General features: G+C 47.9%; 2 protein-coding genes across 2 annotated transcripts; both read right to left on the bottom strand.

The window, feature by feature from the left end:
- Nucleotides 1-52: 52 nt before the first annotated feature.
- Nucleotides 53-11,053, bottom strand: LOC6505694. Its single transcript, XM_001964409.4, has 7 exons — nt 10,868-11,053; nt 8,632-8,940; nt 8,427-8,553; nt 4,450-4,839; nt 3,654-4,381; nt 3,315-3,590; nt 53-3,198 (listed from the first exon to the last, which is right to left on the bottom strand). The coding sequence occupies exons 2-7, from the start codon at nt 8,924-8,926 to the stop codon at nt 131-133; spliced, it is 4,884 nt and encodes a 1,627-aa protein (XP_001964445.3). The 5' UTR covers nt 8,927-8,940; nt 10,868-11,053; the 3' UTR covers nt 53-130.
- A 2,602-nt stretch (nt 11,054-13,655) lies between these two features.
- Nucleotides 13,656-15,505, bottom strand: LOC6505692. The gene has a single exon (XM_001964411.4). The coding sequence runs from the start codon at nt 15,295-15,297 to the stop codon at nt 15,043-15,045; it is 255 nt and encodes an 84-aa protein (XP_001964447.1). The 5' UTR covers nt 15,298-15,505; the 3' UTR covers nt 13,656-15,042.
- Between the last annotated feature and the right edge of the window lie 3,755 nt (nt 15,506-19,260).

The raw sequence follows: 19,260 nt of genomic DNA, 5'->3' as shown, positions 1-19,260 counted from the left end.
TATCTTTGATCATTGATATTTTTTCCCCCTTTAACCACAAAGAATTGGCCTATATCAGATAGTTGAATTTTATTCCTAGCTTTTGAAGGATAAGTAAATAAATAAGTAATCTAGGGCTAATTTGGCATTTCTAGTTACTCTCCGCTGCTGCCTCAGTGGTTGTCTCCTCAGTGGGTTGCATAGTTACTTTTTTGATTGTGCTGGAAGCCGATTCTTCCTGCTGTGATTCTGGTCGAGCTTTTAGATCCTGCTTCCGCCAGGCGTTGTTGAAGTTTTTAATTGGCATGGGAACTTCGCCAGTGGGTGCCGCATCCATGTTCACCACCGGGGGTTGTGGCAGTGGTGGCTCCTCGCTTGCCTTGTTGAATATCACCCAGTTGTCGGGCCTGTCCGGTTTTGTCAGTACAGTAATTGGCGCGAAGGCCACACTGGCCAGCTGCTTCAGCTTTTGGGCCTTTTGCCTTGCGTCCTGGGTACGGTCGTCGTAGTCGTCTAGTTCGTCGGCCAATATGTCATTACCCAACTGCTTGCCGAGGCTGTCCGGAAACACAGTCACCTTGCTGTTCGTCACAGTTCGACTAGAGGTGGACAGCATGGGCTTGGGCACTTCGGTCACGTAATTGGCCCGAGTCTTGTTCTCCAGCATAGGCAGTACGTAGTTGTCGTCGAGGGAGGAGACGTTCGTACCATTTGAGTTATCAGTCGTGTCTCGCATCAGCTGGGGTCGCATGTAGCCGTCCTTGTCGAAGTCCTTGGTGGTTATGTCGGTCTGGTCTTTGCGTGTCTCCGTCTTGTCAAGATCATTGTGAGGGACCTCCTCGTCGTAGACGTAGTCCTCTTCATCCTGTGAAGGGTTGCTTTCGTCGGTAGTCAAGTTCGATAGCGTCCGACTCACGTAGTCGTAGTCTTGTAAGTACAGCTTGTGTTCTGTCTGTGTCAAATCGTTGCTGTTGTTACCCGCCTCCTTCAGTTCGGGCGTCCGTCCGTATAATGTCTGGTGTTGCGTCTGAGGTCTGTAAGATCCAGAGAACGGACTGGGGTTTCTGTCCGTGCTAAGTTCTCTGTCGTAGTACAACTCGCTCTGGTCCGGCGGATAGTCCGGTCTGTAGGCCGACTGAGAAGATAGGCCGTAGGAGCCTCCGCCTACGATGCCATGACTGGGGACCTGTGGGGGCCGCGGATGAGAGCTGACCACCGAACCGAATTCCTGACTAGGACGCGGACGAATATTGAAGCTAAAAGTGCTATCTGCTCCGTTGGCACTGGCCACTCCGGAGATGCTGCCGAAGTGACCTGCGCTCACGGCACTGCTGGAGGCATGCAGAAAGCCGGATCCTGGATTACCCCCGATTTGGGAGGAGGTGGACACCGGATAGGAGTGCACCGAAGACGGCCGAGGCGAGTAGGAAGAAGAGCCCGTTAGTATGTGGGAGTTGCCATTACTTATGGGACTGTGGACCACGTTGTTTTCGAAAAGAGGACGCTCCGTATGAGATTGGCTGATGGCCGAAGGAGTGGTAGGCGCGGGACGGCGATTCCCGAGGGGATTGAAACCATTCGTGGCAAAGGTTAAAAAGTTCTGGAAAATGTTCGGTGCCCTGGTGGTAGTCCGTCTGTCGTCGATGTCGTTCAAGTAAATGATAGTCGGCGGTTTCGTCCTCTGTCCTTGCGTGCTAATCTCTAAAGGTTGGTGGTAACCATAGCTTGGAAGGGGAATCGGAGTCGTGCTGGCATAGTCCACGTAGTGCGGAGCGTAGTTGGAGGTGTAGTACGGTTTGTGGGCAGTCGTGTAGTCTGCGTAGTCCGTCGTCGAAGGTCGTGCTCCGGGGCTCTTGTTCGTCTGTCGTATGTTGATCTCGATCTCGTACTGGTCGGAGTTCGGTCCGTTGACCACCACTTTCTGGGGTCTGTCATGCGGTCTCTCGTAAATCGGTCTGCTCTGGTACTGTCTTAGTTCTACGCCCCTTTTAGTGGTCTTGGTTGTCTTGGGGGCCTTCGTAAGTCTAGTGGATCTTCCCAAGCTTGCTGTAGAGCTCGTCTGGGTATCCGAAAGTGTCGTTGTACGATTTGTTTGTGAATGCAAAAGTCGGGAGTTGGGTGTCGTTTGAAGTTTTCTTGCGTCACGTCTCTCCGATTTCGGAGATTTTGGAGGTACGGTCGTGTGTTCAGTGTCCATAGTCTGCTCCATTGGTCCGTCCTTTTCAGTCTTTGCGTTAAGGCCCAGGTCAGTCTGGGTCAGGTCGCTCTTGGCTTGCTTCGAAAGTTCACCCTTTATGGCTCTCAGTTCTGTCACCTCTTCAAAGTCAACCATTTCGTCAGACTCCATTTCGACAATGTCTCCGTCCGCTGTCGCAGTTCCTGCTCCTGCATCCGCATCCCTATTAGTACCATTTCCCCCGGCGGAACTTCTCAGCTCTATGGGCACATTGTTTATGATGACCCTTCGCTTGGGACCCTCTGGTCGTCGAACATTAACGCTCTTTATGTTAATGGTAATCTTGGGGGACTTGTCCAGTTTGTTGTTAACCCCATTGACGGGTTTTCGGGTGCCTGTAGTCGGTCTGTTCTTGCTGTTGCTGTTTGTAGTCACTGTCTTTCGTTTCAGGTCGAGTTTGTCACTAACTTTGCTCGCGTTTCCATTAGTAGGTCGATTGAAGCCGGAGACAGAATTCGGAATGAGCTCAACGTGAGGCTTTGCAGGCTTCACTCGGTTCGAGAAACCCGCCTTGTCCTCCTTGACTAACTGTAGTTCCGGCTGGGCTATGCTGAACACATGCTCTGGCACTTGCTGGTTGTGGAAGGGATCTTGCTCCAGCCAGGGGCTCAGATCGATTGGAGCTAGGCTGTCCACCCCGCAGTTCTGTCGCTCGTTGTCCTCGAACTCTGCTGGGATGAATATGTGCGGCTGAAGGGTGCCTCCGCCCACTGTTCGGCAAAGTACTTGGGCCAGGGACACGCGGCGCAGGGAGTGCAGCTGGGCCGGAGTGAAGGAGCTCTCGAAGCCACCGTTCTCATACCAGAAGCGATCGCCACGCCGGGCATTGCTGAACTGCTGGGCGATGATACAGGCGAAGGTCGGACCCACCAAGCCTCCCACCACAGGGCGCTCGGCAATGCCGCCCACAAAGAGATCAATGTCGTGCACACTCCGATAGGCGTGACCAATACGTTTGGCAGACTCCGGGCCAACCACATTAGCTGTAAAAGAAAGACAAAATCGAATCATCTTTTGGCCAAAAGCTTCTGTTATATAACGTACAATTAGCAGGTAATTAAGCAAAGAAAGTTGGAGAAATCATACGTAATACACTTACCAAAATCGTCCCAACTTTGAATGGCGCTAAGACCACATGGCACACGCCAGGCAGTGTACGGAGCGATTCCGTGATCCCTTCCCCGCTGAATATTGATGGCAGCCAGATCTAGGCCAAAGGGAAAGCCGGGAGTCTGGAAAAGGTGATTGGTCAACTCCGGAGTTATGAACTCGTCCCTCTTCAGGGCGCGTTGGGTGGCCAATCCGCGCAAAAGACGATGGAGCGAACCCGCCGACCCAATATCACCACGTTGGAACTCTTCATGGAGGCTGACATCTATAATATTTTCAGGGAATATTTAAATTTAACTTAGAAGGCAAAGATAATTTCGGATCTTACTGTTATTGATCACATTGTGGTGGCGGTCGCATCTCGTGTAGGAATTTTGAACCAGTGAGTGGCCAAACCGAAAGGCAGCAGCGGCGAAGGCATTGGCCACTGTGGGATTCACCTTGGAACTGTACCGTTCATAGTAACCGGAGGACAGGAGCTCCAGGTCAAAGAGCTTGCAAACTTCCCTGCCTAGGATGAGTGGCAGAAACTCCCGGAACGTAATGTGCTGGAACATGGCGCCTACAATACGTCGCGTCTCTTGATACACCTTCTCGTCGCTCCAATGCGGATTCAATTCGCTCAGCTCCAGGGCAATCCTGTTGTGCTCTCCCACCCAAACGTGGTGCATCGCTAAGAGACCTGGCTGCTCGCCACTTCGTCCATCGCCAGAGCGAATGCACTTGGTGGCTATGGCTCCACGTTGGCACACATCCTCGGCGGGATCCCCGCGGCCGTAGATGAGTAAGCCGTGCCGGAACACGCGAGCGTTGTCCGAGGTCTTGGCGCTGTTCGAGTAAATTGGAGAGGCGTCGATGTAGGAGGTCACCTGATTGGTCTGCTCCCGCCAGGATAACACGCAATCGCGCCTTTGGGCAGGTGCTGATCGCAGGAACTCCAGGCAACGAACTTTGAGAGGTGCCAGCCAGGGATCGTCCAGTGGCACCTTGATGGGAAAACAGGCCGGATGGAAGTCCTTTCCGCCGCAGCAACTCGGAATAGAGCCGTTGATGGAGCTACAAAAAGATAATCCGGAAGTTAATACTTAATTTATTGCGTCAATTGGGTCAAAGAGTATACATACCGTGGCTGCGCTGTGGAGGTCAAGTCGTGATCGAGCAACTGGCCCCACTGGGCGATCATCAGGGTGAGGGGTGCCTCGCCCTCCCGGGCTCCGTGCACCAGGAGACTCACGAATCGCGACGACGAAAGGGTGCTGCCGTCCGCAGAACTCCTCACGGTGTCGACGCCATCGCCATACTCCGGAGGCAGGAAGCGGTTAAAGGGCATCTGGGCAGCGCCCCATCTGGGTCGCCGCTTGTTGTTGCAAGTGCCGTCGTGAGTGCGATACCGCTCCGACGCGGGCATGCAGGGCGGCGGATCCCGGGGGGGACACAGACCTTCCAGGGCGGTCCGCCTCAGCGAGATTCTCTGTGTGTGGGACTGCCGAGCAAGCTCATCGATTTGCTGGAAGCTGCCGAAATAGGAAACGAAGCAGATAGAAGAAGGAGGACGGGCAGGAGAGATCCAGGAGCGCCAGGGAGCACTCCGTGGACCGTTATCCTGCCGCCTCCGCAGGCTCCAACGGTTTGGATGTTGCCGACATGGCTGCGCTCAAATTTCGAGTTCGAGTGCCGGCAGTTTCGGCCGCCACCTTCTATTTATAAAACGCTCGACTGCTCGAGCTGCAAAACTCAGCAGCTCCCCGGAGTTGGTGGAAACGAGTTCGCCACTCGGTGGCTTCGAATTGGGATCCACCGTCAAATTAAAGCAAGTTGCGTTGCTTGCTACTGACACTCTGTCAGAGTGTGATTTTGGGTAAGCGTGTGTTTGTGGTGGGAAAACGCATACGAAATCGGTAAGCCCGACTTTGCCGCCGGCTTTAATTTACTCGCTTTTGCTTTCCATTTGCTGCGTTTATTAGCGACTCTTTTTTCGTCAGTTTTCATTTCGTTTTTATCTCTTGGGGTATAATAACTTTGTCATGAAATATGCCGAACTTGTTGAGTGTAATGGCAGTTTCTCAGAAAGTACTACGAAATAGGGTTATTCTTTTGGCAAAATTTTCTGGGACATAATATTCTATACTTCTTGAAGGACACCTTCCTTATGACAAAATGTTGTAGTCAATTTAAAATTTATAGTAAATAGATCTTTTTAAAATGCAGACATCAGGAGGGATCGAACAATTTTCTAAATTCCTTTTCTGTCTGTGATTTTCCAGTTCTGCCAATCTGCGCTAAAACTTTCTCTTTTCTAAATATCTCGACGATCTACACTTCCTGTCAGACTTATAATTTCCTGCCATCTTCAATCGATTCTCTAGGAGGTTTCACTTTTCGGCTCACACATGCCTGAATCACATGCTTATGAAAATTAACTTTGATGGAATGCTATTTTCGATTGCTGCTGGGGGGATGCGCTAGTGTATAATCATTTCGGCACGTTTTTCCAGTTTTTCTGCTCGTTTCAGGCTTTTCACCTGCAGGTGAAAGTGGAAATTCGAATTTTCCCAGGCTTTGTGCTCTTTGTTTTTCATTACTCGCTAAATTATTTCATTGGGCATTGTTTCTGCCCAAGAAAAAGGCCCATTAAATGCGCGACTGCCCTTTGTCTGCCGCTCACACTGCGTATACGCAATGTGGAGCGTGAAAAGGCGCAGTCGCAACGTGAAAAAGTTCATTGCCCCCTGCAACAACAACCCCAGCAAAAAAACAACACAATGGGACAAAAATAAAAAACTTTCGTGGGTCTTGAGGAGCTTGGGGCCGAATTCGTTGGTCGTTGGTTTTGGTAGAAAACGAAAGTCGCGTCATGTTTGTTTTTCGGTTTCAGTTTCAATTTCGGCTTCGGTTTCGGTTTCGGTATCTGTGCCTGCTTCTTTCTTCTCCCAGCATATCACTCGGAGTCTCTTTGGGGACTCTTCAGCCTCAGCCTCTGCCTCAGTCGCTGCCTCTGCCTCAGCCTCTGCCAGCGTCGCAGCCGGGGCCGCAGTCGGGAGCTTGCCTTTCGTTTGATGTAATGAAATTGCGAATGCCGCCGACGAAGCCGAATCTGAAGCTTCCAGAAGTGCGACAGAGCGCGGGCATTCACTCACACTTGAATTCGATCCGATTCGATTCGGGACATATATGTATGTATATATTTTTTCTAGCTTCTCTGCTGTCGCTTTCTTTGGCTTCTAATTTGGCTAAATGCTGCTTTTGGCACCATTAACGAGCCCCATCGGCGGTGGCGGTGATCATCATCAGCGCGGCTGGCTGATTGACGATATTTGTTGATATTTAATTAAGCCAAACATGTCGGCCATTTCGTAATTTGATTGTGACTGAGCTGGCCAAACATTCCATTAATGGCCATCAGCATCTTTTGTCCGACAATTGTCCAATTCGACGTTCGAATGCCGTTTGCTGTCGTGTCGCCCCATTGATTGCAATTACATAAATGTGATTTGGCCAGCTTTGCATTTGGCTCGGTTAGAGCTCATTGCACCTGAGCCGAAAGCACCTGAGTGAATTGCCTTCGCTTTTGGGTGAAAGTTCTCGCCTTCAGCGTGCTCCCACCTGTGTGGGTAGTTGTGTGTATTTTTGTGGAAAATTGCATGGATTTTCACAGTCCCGCAGTTCACAGTCACACAACCCGTTGTGAAAAGTGAAAACTCTGCCAGCGAAAAACTGGAAAAACTACCAACAGCTACAAATGAAAATACACGCAGAGAAATAGTGTCTCGATTGAAAATATATTAGTGAATAAAAAATGTATCCACCGACAAATTATGTCATTATTTTATGTCTTTTGTTGTATGCTATATAAGTCTTATCCGTCTATAAATGCTCTACAAAAACATTTTCATAATTCACTTTCTATTCTCCCAGTGCATTTAAGCCAGTGATAAAAATGGAGATGAAGCTCGGGTCGGAATTGGTGGCGTCTGCTGTTTCCGTTGCCCGGCCAAAGAGGTCGTTTAACCCGGGCAACTTTAATTTACCTTCACCCAAGTCGCACCGCATTTCTGCCGTGACTTGGCTTCGGTTGGCGCGGTGCGATCTGGTCCGATTGGGAATGGTGGCGTTGGTGTCGCCGCTTGTCTGGCAATTATGCGCCATTTCAATGTCAAAGTGAAAGTTGACTTTAGTCATGAGCAGTCCCAAAGAGCACTCGCACTCGCAATGGGACTCCCATCGTTTTGGCTACGATTTGTTTTCAATTCAGCCTCTGTTCGATTTTTTCGCCCATGGGTAGGAGTGGGGTTGGCCCGGGGAGGCGGAGTGGCGGGGTCACTTCCACTTGAGTCAACTTCCAGGCCATTCCATTCCAACTCCAACTCATTAGCTCTGCCACAGCCACTGCCGATGCTGCTGCTGCTGCTGCCATGGATGCCGTAGAACTCGTTAATCAAGCGAGAAAGTTGCCAACGGTAATTGGTAGGAGAAGGAGCTCTCTGCCACGGGGAGGCGTCCTCAACACAATATTACTGCTCACTGTTTTTTGTGGCTTTGTCTTTTCCGCTTATTTCGTACGGCTGTGCCCGCTTTGCATTAGATGGCCGGAGGCAGCAGCTCGAGTGCGCGGGCATGTCTAGTTATTGGGGGTAGCTGCGAGGGGCGCCACAGAATGATGTATGGATCTCTGCCCTAAAGATCAAACAATCGATTCAAAGAAATGTCTATGGCAGGAAATATGAACTGCCGCTAAGCAAAATTCAGCTATGAGAAAAAAATAAAACATATTGCTATCGAAAATACTAGATATCAGGGACCCCCTCTTTCAAAACACCTGTTCAATTGCATACCTTTTATAATTTTTACTTATGTGTCAGGAAATTTATGTCTCTAACCGTGTACCTTTGAAACCACCCTCGTTTCGTCGAATCCACTTTGATTTTTAATCATGCGCTCCTCTTTTGCCAATAACTTTTTTCATATGTCATCGCCACATAGTTGCGTCTGACGAACTTATGGCCCGCCACAACCTACATACCACCACCCCAGGCACACACGGCAGATCGAACCCCCCAGCTGACTGTCTCCCCTGTCCTCGACACTGCCACCTCAAACTTACTTTTTGCGGAAGGCCTTGGCTGCGGCTATGGTGGCATAGGCGGCCATCTCCCGGCGCTCCGAGTCCGTGGTGGGGGCATTGAAGCGGGAAAGCATCGCGGCCGGATGGTTGTCCTGCAGAGTTTGACCTTTGCGAGGCATTTTCGAGGTTTGGAATCAAGGTTAGCAGTGGGTGGGGGAAGGGTATGTGTGCACGCCATACAGACCATTGCGCAGCATCTCCGGCTGAATGCGGCCGTAGAGCTCGGCCATGGCATCGAGTCCCTGTCGCACGCTCTGCTGCAAGGCCACGTCCATCAGCGTGGGGCGGCGTGAGCGGCCGTTCCGCATCTTCTGGAATTTCATCTTGGGATCCGCCTCGGTATCACTCTCCTCAGTGGCCAGGGGCGTCAGTGGACGGGGCAGCTCCTTGGTGGGTGGCTTACCAGTGGCATTCTCCAAATGCAGGAGCAGCACTGCCAAGAGCAGCAGCAACGCCACCAACCATGATGGCTGCAACATTCCAACGGCGACTTCTGGAATGGATTATTTATTGTCACACAGGATTCAGGAAAGGATCTAGAAAGCATTGCGCATTTGGGCTGGAAATTTCCACTATGGATATGAATAACATCGAAAGATTTGCCTCAATTCGTAGGGTTGTGAATGTTTTGGCCATCTACTGCCTTAAGGGGCAAAAGGTTAGCCAAATCAAATCAAGCTGTCTTGCCGTCAATAAATTGCTGGATTTAAGGTAATTATCTATAAAGTTGCGTCGGCTTTGGACACCTCTTCGATGCATAATTACGGATATTTCTTCTGCTGTGATTTAACCGATCCCATTACATCAGCAGCAGAAAACAGCTGAAGGTTGTTATTTAATTTCCTTTTTTAAGCAGCCCACAGCTAATGTCAATAATAAAAAATTATCTACAACCTATTTTCGTCTAACTGTATTCTTTTTTCCTCGACACACTGTATTACTGGGCACTTTTTCTGCATATTTATTTCAATTTCTGCCGGCTTTGGACGAGTGATTTTAAGGGGTGGCACGAGTTTCTCGGCCGATAAAAGGGATATTGTAAATATATAATAAAAAGAAAAATATGTTTGTCTTTAAGTTTGAACTTTAAGCATTTTATTGTTTTAAGGATTCTGTATCTTAGAATATAGAGTAGAGTATGTATCTTCCAAAAGGATAATAAAAATTGAACAAATATTATAAAGTTTCCCGACTATATGATACCCGGTAAATAACCTTTAAAAAAATTGTATTTTTAAAAGAAAATTTTGTTGCATACTTTTGAGTGCTTCGGTTCAAGACAATCAAATAAGGTGGTGGAAAGGAAAAATCTATAGCTCCTACAAAAATTGTCCTATTCCGCTGAATTCTTTTTCGCATATAAACTAGACTTTGGAAGAAGACTCTACAAGTATCGGGTATAAAAACACATATGTAGTGCAGGACCCGTAATTTTACGTATTTTTGGCAGAGGTTTTTACGAAAACAAAAATTTAAAAAAATCAATTTTTTCGATGCCTTGAAATCTATTTAACCCCTTAGTGTTATTTGCACTTTTCGTCCGAGGGTCGTTTGACTTTATCAGACTTTCGATTAATTCCAGCAATGTGATTTGAGTTTTTGGTTGGTATTACAATCTGAGACTTCATACGAACAACAAATTGCCGATAAGAGCTGGAGAAACGCACTCAAAAGTTTAAATTCTGGAAGGCCTCTATGCCGGTTAATCCCGTAATTCCCCTGGGTTTCTTGAGTTTGTGGCTTGTGAGTTTTCCGCGTCTTATTTAATTTCTGTTGCTCTATCTATTTGGCTGCAATGCGGAGTACTTTATACGCTTCAATGAGCGCATAACAGGCGTCAAGAGTGGTCTGTGTAATAAATATTTTATAGTAACTGCTACCTACAACTTTACACACTGTTTCACATTCCAATAATGGATATGGCGGGCTCTTTGCTTCTGGCCAGCAGAAAGCCACGCTCAGAGGCAGAGGCGTTGCTAAAAGGGAGGCCATTGGACTTATTTTTAGTAAAATTTCCACCGGCACTTTAAGCATTCCTCTTTTCTTGTTTGGTTTTTCATTCAAAAATTATGCAATTAGATCGGACCGCAACTGAGGTGTGGAGGCACTTGCATAATGACTTTCCACTGCACCTCGTTTAAGGGTACTCGCCCCCACCCACTGACACCATCTCCCGCCCACAACCGCCAGGAAGTCGTTACTGGCTACCGGCCAAGTCCAAGCATCAAAACTTAGTGGCTCTTATTATTTCTTCAAGACACGCTCACTTAGTTATCTGTGGCATTCCGGCCATTAATAATAATCAATTTGTTGGATGATCTTTTGCGCAAAACGGAAATTGGTTTACCCCAAGTGCAGTTTGCAGTTTACAGTCTACAGTTTTAAATTTGTTAGCCGTAATTGCCGTGATTAACACCTGCCTCAATTAGCCGGGACTTTCTCGTTGCCACGAGCTGTTTGTAATTCTTATATTTTGCTCCGTGTTTTCGGGGGGCGTGTGGGAGTTCCTATTTAGGCGGCAACTCCTGGCGATGTTTCACTTTTCACAACACACCGAAAAGAAACTTTTTCGCGTTTGTATCTGGGATCGTCGTAAACCGAACTAAATCGATTCTCACCTCATGGCTGCCATTAGAAGCCAAAAGAAACGGAGATGCCGAGCCGCAGAGCCCGAGCCGCAGATGCCACAGCTTCAAAAAGCAAAAAAAAAAAAAGCACCAAGCGACACACAGAAAAAAATGAAAGAGCAGCCTCCAAAAAGACCAAAACGATCTTCAGGCAAAGCGACCAGTTCTCCTCTGGCTTTCATTCACTTCTCGTATAGTAGCAGTTTTTTTTTCCTCCAAGACTCCCCACCCCGGCCAACTTTTAAATATTTATTATTTATTTTCAACTTGTTGGCGCTTATCGCCGTGGCCGTTGCCGTTGCTGTTGCTGTTGCTGCTGCTGCTGCCTCTCCCGGCTGCGACTCTTTTTTTCCGTATTCCGTATTCAAATCGAAAGAGATAAAATGCCTCGCGGCTGCATAAAGTTCCCATTAAAGCAGAAACATAAGAAATGTCTTACTACATTGTGGGCCAACCGAACCGACCACCGATCGCCATTCATCCGCTCCAGCCAAAAGTCCGAGCCCCAAAGCCACTCCAAGCATCCGACCATTCAGGCATCCAAACAGCTCCGCATCCACATCCACATCCACATCAATCCATCGTCGCAGCCGGTTCATCAAAAGACGCCCAGCTGGATGCTTTGCTTAGCTGGCCGCTCTGCTCCGCTCCGCTCCCCTTCCCGCCCCCAATCCCCACCAATCGAATCCGCTCCGCTTCCCCCCGCGTCGACTTATCGCCCGCCGCCATCGAACTGCTTTCAATTAGAAGAGAAAGTTCTTGCCACAAGCGCATGCAAGAAAAAGTGAAAAAAGTATAAAAATAATCAACAAAGAAATGTTGTTACCAGCGGGCGAGATGCTTTTACTCTTAGCCAGATGGGATCGGGTACTGTATACTATATACTATGGGGCGTAGGGCTCTGAGGGGTTCAAGGGCTAGGGCGGGTGAGGGCCGTAAAAATTGCACCTCATAAATTAAGAAGTTGATGTATCACCGCGAAGTGACAACAATAAACCGGGGCTTCCAGAGCGATGGGGCTGGAGCGGAGCGGGAGTCGAGAGGCTGAGACCCGAAGGCAATCGAATAAACTATACTTAACCATGCCGATCGGAACGGAGTGGAGCAAAAGGCAGAATATGCATAGAAATCAAATGACATCAGCAATGCAAAAAGGCTTAAAATAGAAATGGAAATTTTGCCGTTGGCAAAGAGGTTCGCTGTTGGACTGATAGAAAACGGATCACTTCATGAAATATTATAGATACCTGTAATAGAAGCGCTCCGTGGGCCCTATAATAAGATACTGTCTTAGATAATATATCAAGTACCAATATTTACAGAAATCCGAGGCACACACTCAGAGTGTAAAACGCTTCCGACATTCTTCGTCTTAGAACCAGAAATCTGAAGCCGTTTACTCATGCCTGGCATTTTCCCCCACACTCCGGACTAATTCTCGGATTCTCGCCGCTTCTTAAGTGCTTTTAGCTGCACTTACACGTAAGGTTATCAGATGGGGATCTGTGATGGGATCGGCGCGAAGCAGGGTAAGCTATAGAGTCAGATCATCACCAACTGCGTCGCAGCTGCGACATCTGTAATTGCCAATCGCAAGAGACAAAGTCAAAGGTAATCCACACGGCTAATAGAACGCAATCAAGTCGCCCAGAAGAGGAGAGTAACTGGGTTCAATTAGCGGGTCGTGTTGGACGACTCATCCGCTGGCGAGCGGAGCACGCTGCAGGTTCCCGCTGCACTCGTGGGCGTGCATTACGTATACGCCCCGTGGATCAAGTATACGTAAGCAAATTTATTTGCTTGACAAGAGCCACGCACTTGGTCAATTGGATTCAATTGAACTGTGGGCAATGGGCAGTGGGCCGCTCCGCACTGCCCTCCAAAAAGCGGGGAGGGAATAAAAATAACTAAACATCGCTGACTTTGATCCACAAAGCGACGTCCCTCGGGTTTTTTCTTTCGAGTGGTCAGCGGAGGGAAAGGGAAGAGCTTTTCTGCTGTGGCTGTGTGTGTGTGTTTGTGTGTGTGTAGGCGTCGAATCGAAACGAAATGGAACGTTTGGGACGCTGGTGACGACAGTCGAATGCCAGAACAGAAAACAGAAATCCGGTGACTCTTACTCAGAGACTGGGTCACTGTTACGAGCGTAAGAACCAGCGAGTAGTATTCTCTGCTCACTCACACATCCCCAGAGGCAACCCCAACACACACTTAATAATTAGAAGTGAGCGGGAGAGATAAAGTGGCTGCCATGGCAGAATTTATAAAGAATCGCTGGAATACTACATTGGAGGCCTCCATTTCTGGCTTCTGGCCGGAGACTTCGCTTTCGTTTCGCATATTTTACTTTTCCCCTTGCTTTATTGTAATTTATAATTTATTTGAATTTTATTTTGAGCTTCTTACTTTTTTTCTTACTTTTCTTACTTTCACACGCAGACAGCCGGCAAAGAAAAAGGTTTGTCCCTGCCCTCCCACTCCCACTCCCACTGCCACTCCGCACCACTGCGCTCCAAACAATTGCGGAGCGCCATTGTCGGGGTAATTGAAATTGCCAGTCTCCCGGGTCCGAAGTTTTCGATTTCTGTTTATTAAGAGTTCGATTTTTATTTGCCATTGTTGGGATTAGCTCTATAAATAGACGTACAAGTAGACGTGTGTGTATTACATTTTAATATTATATTATAGGCGTAATAAATATATTGTAGATGCTCCTCCTCCGCGCCTCTGGATCTCTGTTGCCAAAACGCGGACCATTTTTTCTCCATCTCCATTTACAGCAGTTGAATTGAGTTGAAATTTTCGTTTAATGCATTGTCGCTTCCATTTTTGTAAACAAACGAAAATCACTTGAGCAAATACGATCCCATTTGGAGGAATAATTTTAGTTTCTGTTTCTCGATTCTGTCTCCGTTTCTTCTTTTCATCCAGCATATACAGTATGATTATTAAAAATAATAACAGTTGTATAGGTATTAATGATTACGCGTATATATAGTTTGTAGTATATTTATATGGTGTGGGGTGTGAGTGTAGGTGTAGGTGTAGGTGTGTGTGTGTGGAGTTACGTGCCTGGCATTTCGAGCTGCAGCAGCACCTGGAAGTCTCCAGGCCCGCTGCCAGCCCGAAACTGCCAGACCGCGTGAACAACAAAACAAAATTAAACAACATTGTAGAATGAGTGTGTGTGGAGTGTGTGTGCGCTTACAAAATAAAACAAACTTAAGACTACGCATGTGTGGATGTATCAGCTAAAGTATTGCACTATGTAGTATGTATAAATATGCGATAAACAATTTACATCGAATACGATTCGAGTTCTGCTGAAGATTAGAAATGATTAGCGGAAGGAACAGGAACAGGAGCCCGACAAAGACAAAGAAAGACAGAGTGTGGCTGACAAAATATATGTAGTATAAATATGTGATGTCCTTTTCCTAAGTTATGGTCTGTTTTGTGGTTCTTTTCTCTTTATTTCTCTTGTTTTTGATAGTTATTCTTTTGAGAAGGAATGTCGTTCTTGGTGGCCGACCCACCAATCCGGCCACAGACGGCCCTGCCCCCCTGCAAACTCTTTGAAGCCTCTAACTCGACCCAAGGGACCAGGACCAACGCTATCTCGTTTTAAACGGATCGCCCGGATAATCGAATCACTTTAGTTATCTGACCAGTTCGGGAAATTCGAAGAGTCTATATATAATCCATAAATAAACCCGTCAAATCCGAAAAACAGATAAAAATTTCGATTCTATGTCACTCGCCTAATCCACTTGCTGGAACTATCCGTCTGAATCATATGAATCACCCGACTCAGCCCGATCCTTTCAATCAGCCAGAGATCCCCCGACAACCCACAGCACAGCACTTGACCGATCCATCGGCCGTTCGTCCCGCCCCGCCCATCGCCTCCACTGGTGCTCCAACGACGCTGCAGCTGTCCAACGAAAGCCCCCCAAGTCCAGCTACCCTCAGTTGCGCCTCTCGCCTGCTCGTGCCACTGCTGCGTGCCGCTGCTGCTGCTGCTCCTTGTCGCGCAGCTCCTTGATGGCACCCACCGTCCCGAACATCACCTGGGCCGTCAGCTGGGTGCGCGGAGGACCGCCGGACTTGCTGCCGCTGGACGAGGCCTCGCGATCCATTCCGGCGTTTGTATTGGCGTAGGCGCTCGTATACGAGACGTAGTTGTTGTTGAGGTCGCGACCGCAGCTGCACTGATGCGACATGATGCACGTGTCTTGTTGCTCCGGACTGGGTTCTCCTTGGACGCAGAAGTGATGTGGGCTTTTTGTATTTTTGGCAAGTTCTCAGCGGCGAGTGAGCAGTTGATCCGCTTGCGGTTGTTTGCCAATTGATCGCGCGTGTACCGTCGTCGCCGTGCGATAGTCGAAGTCGCTCACACTTTCACAGACTCACTAGAACTAATTTCGAAAAACTGTGGTGTTGTTTTTGTGGCCAGGCCCCAAGTTGGCAGCGGCCGAGGCAGCGACGCTGGCAGCGGCTGCGATGAGCCCCCGAGAGCGCCAAAAAGAGCGCCATTGACGATCGGCGGCTCCGCTGATGTGGAGAGAGAGCCCCAAACTTGTTGCTTTTGCTGTTGCTGCCGCCGCCGCTGCTGCTCCTGCGTTGTTGCAGTGAAATGATAAATTTCTCTACACTTTGCAGCAGCGGATTGCTGTGGCTCTCCGTGAAGTTGCTGCTGCTGCTGCCGTTGCCGTTGCTGTTGCTGCTGCTGCTGCGGCGGGAGAGCTTTCCTGATTGCAGCGGCGCAGCAGCAGCAGCAGCAACAACAACTGTCTGTTGTTTCTAATGCCGCCTCCCCCCCATTCACCGCCCCCTCTGACGTATATAATCGCGACGCTGCGCTTGTGTAATCTTTACGTCGTCTTTGTATGGCAACGATTTGGTTTTCGAATGCTTTTTTTTCTTATTTCTCTTTCAGCGGTGTGTTTTTTGTTTTTCTCATAACAATTTGCGAATTCCAAAGGCACGCTCGCACCAGCAACAACAACAAGAAAACAACAACCAGACCAGGTGAAAATCACTAAGCATTGCAGCGAGTCACCTGTTGTACTTTAGTTGTTGCTGCTGCTGCTGCCGCTGCTGCTGCTGCTGCTGCTGCTACTGCTGCTGCTGGCATTCATTAAGTTTCATTCACCTTTTGAGCAGCTTTATTATGGCTTGTTTGTTTGGTTTTTAATCATTTTTGTCCTTACTTTTTGGCTTTTACATAATTGAGTGGCAAACGCACCGTCCAAAGGGCGACTGCATGCCGGAAATGCCATTCTAACAGCCTGAACCTGACCCCGAAACAGACCAGCGGCAGAACGGACGGGATCTCTCGGGGGAAAGGCTAGGAGAAGAGGCTACGGCAGTAACAACGCCAGCAGACTCGCTTTCGATCGAGTGGCCATAGCATATCACTTTCCTCGGCGGCTGAAGACTCGTAGTACCAGTTTTCTCCACTCTTCTTCTGCCAAGAACTCAAACGGTGACCCATATTGCGGTGCGGTCGCTGCTGACGTCAGCGTCGTCGGGGAGCGTGTACTGAGAGAGTGGGTGGTGTGCGGCCAGAACCATGTAGCGGTGAGAGTGCTGCCGGAGAGTTCGAAAAGAAAGCGAAAAAGAAATTTCAATGCAGCGAAGCGTAGAATGGAGAACGTACATATATTTATGTATGGATGTATGGATGTGTGCTGGTACTCCAGCAAACAAGCGCACACCAGCACACAAGATCGTTTGCTCACCTACTTCTGGGCCGTCGAGTGGCGGAAAGTGTGTCAGTGAGAAGCCCCCAAAGGCGAGAGCCCCAAGGCAGAGGCAGAAGCAGAAGCCAGAAGAGAGCAAAAGTAACGAGCAACATTCTTTGCTGACTTTCTGCCTCTTCCATGCGTACTTACAAATCTAAAGCACACAGTTGGGTCCAAAATAATAGGCCTGAATCTTCAGAAATCTCACTTTAGTAATCATCTTAATCTAAAAATAAGTTATCTTTAATGGTTTACTTTATTTGAAATATATCTCATTATCTTTAAAAACTTTCAAACCCCGCATTTTTCTATACTATTTATACTATTTTCTACAATGGATAAGACATCCTATTAACGGCAATGTGATGTTGTGTTCAAGAATACATATGAATCCACATACATATATACATAATGTAAAAAACACAGGCGTAGCTGGTTAGGGAATGCCGCCCACTCGGCCTGCTCCAGAAATTCTTGGCTACGCACCTGGCCCAGAAGACTGCTCGTTTTAGCCATAAATCTCATAAGATTTCCTCTCGGCCGGGCGCACTGCCCGACTTCTAATTATAAATGCATATTTGCGCCGTCAGTTAGAGGCTTCCACTGGCGGCGGCCATTGTTATGGCTCGGTATGTTGGTATGGAACGGCTGATATCTGACGCCACATAAGTTCATCTGGATCTCAAGTGCACAGTGCACTGCGTTCTCATGCGCAGAATCAATTAAAAGAGATGAAAAGCCCCAAACGAAAACTTGTTGTGGGAAAAATCTCCGAAAACCTGCATTAAAATCGTGATTTTCAATTTTTTTTTTATTGTTGTAGCTGTTATTTTTTATATTTTTGCTCTAACCCAGCACTAAACTACAACTACCAAAATGTTTTATTTGCTTATTTTTATTTTTATGTTTTCGTTATGCATTTTTGGTGGGAAGCTGGCACCGTCTTTGCATGTGCCCGAGTGTGGATGTGTGTGCGATTGGAGTAGGTGTGGGCTAAACTGGTTGGGTGCCTCGTTGTCTTTGGCCTGGCCTGGCCAACTGCTGGTTTAATTTTTGTCTCTCTGTTTTGGTTTGTCTTGCCCACCGCCGCACCGCGGCAATGATGATTTATAGCTGAACTTGTCTCTGGAAAAGCGGACAGAAGTTGGAATTGCTTGAGAGCGATCGAGCCGGACCGTGACAGCAGCCGCAAAATATCCTCGCCGGGCCACATGTATGCCGACAGATGCCAGATGCTATGCGCCAGATGCTATGTGGTGTGCCCGAATAGCCAAATGAGCTGCCGCTGGCCTCCGAGATTAGTCCGATGGGAAATTTATTAACCTGTTCCGGTGCGATGACGCGCCAGTGTCAGCCCACCGAGATTAGGCCGGCCACGCTTTGGCCATGTTTGCATGATGTTTCGGTCTTGATGGTTCTGTTCGCAGCCGATGTCATTAGAGCCTCTTATCAGCCTGATTTATGATCGATTGCCTGTGGTGAGTAAGAACAGCACACGCCATTCCATTTCCTCTATCCCTGTATACGCATCCATATCCACATCCATATCCATATCCACTTCCACTTCCCCACGTGCTGGCCAAAGGTTGCTGGCCATCGATGATGCAAATGGCTCCCATTTCACGCCCAACTTGTCGAAGACTGACGTCATGGTGAAAATTAGCCGCCATTTTCCAAGAAAGCCATAAAAACTTATAAATTTCTATAGCAAATTGTTACTGCGCCACAAATCTCAATGCAATTTCGGAGCTCCCCTCGGTTCACGCTGAGCTCGCAATATTGCGTATACGCCGAGTGTTACCGAACCCCCCCGAAACAGGAGCAATTAGCTGGGGGCCGAAGGCGGACGAGGATGGAGTAGCCCAATCAATGTGTATATTTTCTCAATATTTTCCAATTAGCAAGCGATTTTTGCTTTTGTACGTAATTAAACTATTTACAACTAAGCGCCATCCCAGCGGGATTTCCCCGAGTAATGGTGGCTTTTCCCTGCTTCTTTAAGGGTAATTACTCGGAATGCATTCAACCGTATTGGAATAATGTAAGCAGATTGATTGGAAATAATGCCAAAATAAGAGGAATTCAAGGGAAAGGTCTTCTAACCTAGGATTATATATCTTTGTTGGAAACTACACCAATGTCCCTCCAAGGGAGGAACACAGAACCCACATCAAAAGCTACTACAAAATCAGGACTTTAGAAGGACGTTTATATAAAAAAAGCTTAAATCGAATTTTGCCATGCCGGGATGCCAGGAGAGGGTATGGCAAACAAAATATTATCGACAAAGTGTCATGGATCGGACGACATTTGTATAATTTACAAAGGAAGCACAGCCTCAGAGGACTAATGTGGCAGTCGGACAAATGTGAACTTGTTATGCACCCGACCCCGTGGCGAGATTGTGGAAAAAGCTGACATTCCGCATAAAATTCCTTG

This window comes from Drosophila ananassae, chromosome 2L (genome assembly GCF_017639315.1).
Source record: "Drosophila ananassae strain 14024-0371.13 chromosome 2L, ASM1763931v2, whole genome shotgun sequence".
NCBI classification, from domain to species: Eukaryota; Metazoa; Arthropoda; class Insecta; order Diptera; family Drosophilidae; genus Drosophila; species Drosophila ananassae.
The sequence above is the reverse complement of the archived record's forward strand: the minus strand, read 5'-3'. Positions and strand labels throughout refer to the sequence as shown.

Excerpts from the sequence above, each read along its gene's own strand:
- LOC6505694 (XM_001964409.4), bottom strand. The coding sequence starts at position 8,926 with ATGTTGCAGCCATCATGGTTGGTGGCGTTGCTGCTGCTCTTGGCAGTG. Across the intron at positions 4,840-8,426 it reads GCCAAGGCCTTCCGCAAAAA|CTTCCAGCAAATCGATGAGC; the intron begins GTAAGTTTGAGG and ends CTATTTCGGCAG. Across the intron at positions 3,591-3,653 it reads CCACAATGTGATCAATAACA|ATGTCAGCCTCCATGAAGAG; the intron begins GTAAGATCCGAA and ends AAAATATTATAG.
- LOC6505692 (XM_001964411.4), bottom strand. The coding sequence starts at position 15,297 with ATGTCGCATCAGTGCAGCTGCGGTCGCGACCTCAACAACAACTACGTC.